Source organism: Brienomyrus brachyistius, unplaced genomic scaffold (genome assembly GCF_023856365.1).
Source record: "Brienomyrus brachyistius isolate T26 unplaced genomic scaffold, BBRACH_0.4 scaffold95, whole genome shotgun sequence".
Taxonomy (NCBI): domain Eukaryota; kingdom Metazoa; phylum Chordata; class Actinopteri; order Osteoglossiformes; family Mormyridae; genus Brienomyrus; species Brienomyrus brachyistius.
In genome coordinates this window covers 90,459-95,380 of record NW_026042370.1, presented here as the reverse complement: position 1 = coordinate 95,380, position 4,922 = coordinate 90,459, and the positions used below count along the sequence as shown (strand labels likewise).

The window sequence follows — 4,922 nt, the reverse complement described above, 5'->3', positions numbered from 1 at the left end:
GTCTGAGCATATCTTGTGATTTCTTTGCTATATATTTGTTCCATAAAAGTAAATTAAAAGAAATTGTTTGGTAAAAACAAACTCAGAATAAAATGCCATAACCCATCTCCCAGCCTCGGCTTATTTCTTAGAAGTGGAAGTTATTGCTCAGAACTTAAAAAAAATATTAGCAGCCACACCGCAGTGTATCTTGGCCAAACCACAAAAGTGCTTCCTGGCCAAAGTCTGCTGTTGTCTTCAAACCTGTTAAAAACAGACTTCCGCTAAGCAGCTGTCTTCAAACCTAATATCGGCTCATTGCGACGTCTCATCCTGAAACTGAAAAGTGAGACGTGAAAATAATCTGTTTGCAAAGAAAAAAAAACATTATAAATCCCCCAAGACAGTAAAAGTATCACAAAAGGCTGAAGTAAATCTGCAATTATCGGAGTCACCAAAATCAAACTATAATGAGGCTTCCAGAACGTTTCATTGCTGAATACACAGAATTAGTCTCATTAATATATGCTTTGCAGTCATTTTCTGGCAGATAATCCAGCTTCCCCTAAATCGCACACTAGCTGTCAGTTCAGGGGCTTAGCTTCCCTCAGTATATGTTTTACGACAAGTAACAATTTGACCATGTAGAGAATTTCTAATGAAATCCGTAAACATTCCCAAACTGTACTTAGGGGGGAAACATTCACATTTTTTGATTATTTCAAAATGTATCTTCATCTTACCATTGGAGATGTAAAAGACATTGAAGATTTAATTAAGCCATGATGTTGAATTTTTATAGCATGTAAAAGATCATTTTGTACTGTGTTACGCATGAGGCAAACTCATTTTGTTCTGCTTCTAATTTAACAAAGGAAAATAACAATTCACAGTCAAAGTGAACTTTATTTGTCATCATATACAGGATGACATCATATACCATATACAGGTATACAGAGACGAAATGTCGAAGCTCAGGGACCACAGTGTAAGCATAATAAGACAATGTGCAAAGGCAATGTGCAAAGGGCAATGTGCAAAAAAATATTAGACTTGTGTGGAAATACTGAGACAACTATATAAAATACAAACTGACTGGCACTGAAACAGGAGGAATGAACTTCTTTTTTTCCTTTGGTAACACCCACTATGAGTCACACCAGAGTACCCAGAACAGCTTTCAGAGGCGTGAAAAGTTTAACTTACAGACTGAACAGATCCCTGTCTCGCGTTTATATCTGTCCGCTTGCGGCTCTTTGTCGGAGCATGACGGTAAGAGGACACGCATTCTCACAAGCTGCTTAATCATTAATTGTCAATTGTTAATTGTCATAATAATTGTAAAATTTTTCAGAATCTGTAAATCTCTGTTGACAGAACTCGTCACAGATGGACCTTGAAGATTTATTTGAATTCTTCAACCACTCGGGTTACGGTGAGGAATATGACATTAAAAATGATTTTGTGCTGTTATGCGAGAAAAAAGATGTGAACCGTTTCGGTGCGAAGCTCCTGCCAGCCTTCTATTACACCATCTTCATGCTGAGCTTGCTGGGAAATGGACTGGTCTTGTATATCATTCACAAATATGAGAAACTGAAGACGGTCACCAACATCTTTCTGCTGAACCTGGTCATCTCCGATCTGGTCTTTTCCTTGAGTCTCCCTTTTTGGGCCGTGTATCACTCGTCGGAATGGATCTTCGGCGGACTGCTTTGCAAACTGGTGGGCGGCCTTTACTTTGTGGGATTCTACAGCTCCATCCTCTTCCTGACGCTCATGACTTTGGACAGGTACCTGGTGGTGGTGCACGCCCTCACCTCCGCCAAGAGCCGGAGGAACACGTACGCCGTCGCGGCCTCTCTGGTGGTCTGGTGCGTCAGCATTCTAGCCACAGTCAAGGAGTTTGTTCTGTACAACGTGCAGAAGAATGAGCAGAGCGGCATGCTTTGTGAGGAGACCGGCTTTTCCAAACACATCCTCAATACGTGGCAGCTTGTAAGTTACTATCAGCAGTTCGTGCTGTTTTTCCTGTTCCCACTGGCTGTCGTTCTCTACTGTTACACTCGAATAACCATCAGGATTATTCACACACGAATGAGGGAGAAATGCAGAGCTGTGAAGCTGATATTTGTGATTATCGTGGCATTTTTCATATGCTGGACTCCTTACAACGTTGTTATTATGCTGAGAGCTGAGCACATCTCCAGAGAGTCTGATTCCTGCGCCTCCGAGCTTGACTACGCTTTGTATATCACCCGCAATATCGCCTACCTGTACTGCTGCGTAAACCCTGTCTTCTACACCTTCGTGGGGAAAAAGTTCCGGAATCATTTCCGAAGGCTGCTCGCGAAGCGCATTCCCTGTTTAAAGGAATATGTGTTGACAAGTCAGAGTAGTAAGACAACATCGTACAGGAGCCCAACAACCATGCACGAATACTAACAGACGTGAAAGGACACCGTAATGCCGAATGGTGTAAACTGATTTTTTTTTGCCTGTAAGATGAGTTGTGTGATATGTAGCAATTTTTTAAAAAAATCTCGACATATGTGTAATCTCAGGATAATCTTTTTTTTTTTCATGAAAACTGTAATTCCAGTTTTGTGGCGGGGGTTAATTTTATAATAATTTCACGCAGATAATTATAACGACAACGACAAACTGATTTAAAAATGCTTATTTTATGCTTTGATATGAAACCTCCCAGAAAACAGACTATGGTAAGAAGTTCGATCACGGGAGATGTCGTGCTCACTGTTAATGGGATCAAAGGTATGGTCAATTCTCACCAGTGGGAGTTACATACTGGGAGGGGGCTAAACCAGTTTACAATCTGCATAATAATCTGCGCAGACATGGGTCTCACGCTGAAGCTTATGTACCTACCTGTAAGAGCAGCTTTCATTTTCTGCTTCTTCCATGACGGCTTATTGAGCGTTTGCTAGTGGGAGGCTTGGCCCCCAGCCCCCTAGCCCCACAGCCCCCCAGCCCCCCAGCCCCACAGACCCCCAGCCCCACAGCCCCACAGCCCCCCAGCCCCACAGACCCCCAGCCCCACAGCCCCACAGCCCTCCAGCCCCACAGACCCCCAGCCCCACAGCCCCACAGCCCCCCAGCCCCACAGACCCACAGCCCCACAGCCCCCCAGCCCCACAGCCCCCCAGCCCCACAGACCCCCAGCCCCACAGACCCCCAGCCCCACAGCACCCCAGCCCCCCAGCCCCACAGCCCCACAGCCCCCCAGAGGGTTGTGATAGCCATCTGCTGCAGGATGTACATTGAAAATCACACATGTGGGTCTGAGGTCTGTTAGACTGCGGTGTGGTATTTGGGGGGACACAAGCAAACACGGTGAGAACATGAAACATGCAAAGCACATGTCTTGATGAATGTCATTGTATTGATCTCAGTTAACCTAAAGTGCACATGTAACATACGTGTCAGAAGTACGAAGTATGAATTGTTGCTTTTATTTTTTTTTATATTTTTTTTCATGAACATAATGTGCTCCGAATTCATTTGTAATAAAGTTGCAGGCTTTGTGTTTGAAAACGTGTGTTGTTTTATAACTCTTTTGCCGAAACAATTGTCACTACATATCATAAATGTACATGTGCTGTCGGTTTTCTCCAACTGGTCCCACTGCCTTGAGGACTACGTGGCTGAAGGTCATTGGGACCTGCTCTGGACCACTGGTGGACCTCTCTGCTTAATCTTGGCTCTGATTGGCTCTCAATCTTGTCTGTCTTTCAGCGCAGGACTTAGTGCTCTCTGTCTGCCAGTCTCTGTTGTCTAGGTTCACAGTGCAAGGTGAAACTCGTGTCCTGCACCATGCGGAAGAGACGCAAGACCCCTACACAAGCCTGTCTAACTTAGAAGATCCATGGATGGACAAAGTAATAGATGTGGATAATTAGGTCATATGCACTATATCAAACAAACGCAATAAACTCTTTATCTCATAAAAATGCAATTCCTAGTACAATGCTGCTTCCATCATATATATTTCATATCTGACTCATAATTTTTTACAGCAGTCAGACTTAAACAATAAAAACTTAATTATTAATGACAGGTATTGTTTTCTAACATTTCAAGATTTTTTTATCTCTATATTGTGCTCAAAGTGTAGACACTAATAGCTAGCCACTAACTTCAGACTGTTGCGGCGTTTTAGCATCAGTGCCACCACGCCTCTTTGGAAATGGAATATGTGATTGTGAGGAAAGCAGAAGTATAACTATGCCAGGCCCTAAATAAGTGTCATGAGGAAATGGCAGCGAGCATCACCTATCTGAGTGAGGAATGGAAGAAGCAGGGCACCTGACCACTGGATGTGAGATTTCCGTAGCCACACTGTACAATGTTAGATGATGGACAGAGGGACGGATGGCCAGATAGATAGATAGATAGATAGATAGATAGATAGATAGATAGATAGATAGATAGATAGATAGATAGATAGATAGATAGATAGATAGATAGATAGATAGATAGATAGATAGATAGATAGAAGCCTGCCACTGATAATGTAGTATACAGTAACATCGCAGTTGCATAACTGCAGGGTGTCTGCATGGATTCTCGTAATCACAATGAAACTAAGAATAACATGGAGAGCTTCTGCTTTTTTATGGGAACCCGAAACACGGCGGGTTATCCATGGAAAAATTTGGCAGAACTGATTTCTCAGATTTAACTAACGAAACATGAATACACTCTGCCTTTCTGACATGATTTTCATTTCATTCTGCTGCTTGGTCACTGGCTCAAGCAAATGCAGTGCGCTGTTGTGCTCAGTACTTTGGGAGAATGCAGTTAGCGAGAGGCATGCACATCGTATCATCGCATTCGAGCACTAGCCTCCCCCACCTCTCCACTCCCCCATGCTAACCCTCCTCTCTGTCGGCATTTGGACACAGTCATAGTTTAGCAGTATG

General features: G+C 43.2%; 1 protein-coding gene across 1 annotated transcript; it reads left to right on the top strand.

Moving 5' to 3' along the window:
* The first annotated feature begins 1,117 nt into the window (after positions 1-1,117).
* Positions 1,118-2,952, top strand: LOC125727378 (C-C chemokine receptor type 4-like). Its single transcript, XM_049004041.1, has 2 exons — positions 1,118-1,251; positions 1,357-2,952. The coding sequence occupies exons 1-2, from the start codon at positions 1,129-1,131 to the stop codon at positions 2,422-2,424; spliced, it is 1,191 nt and encodes a 396-aa protein (XP_048859998.1). The 5' UTR covers positions 1,118-1,128; the 3' UTR covers positions 2,425-2,952.
* Positions 2,953-4,922: the final 1,970 nt, after the last annotated feature.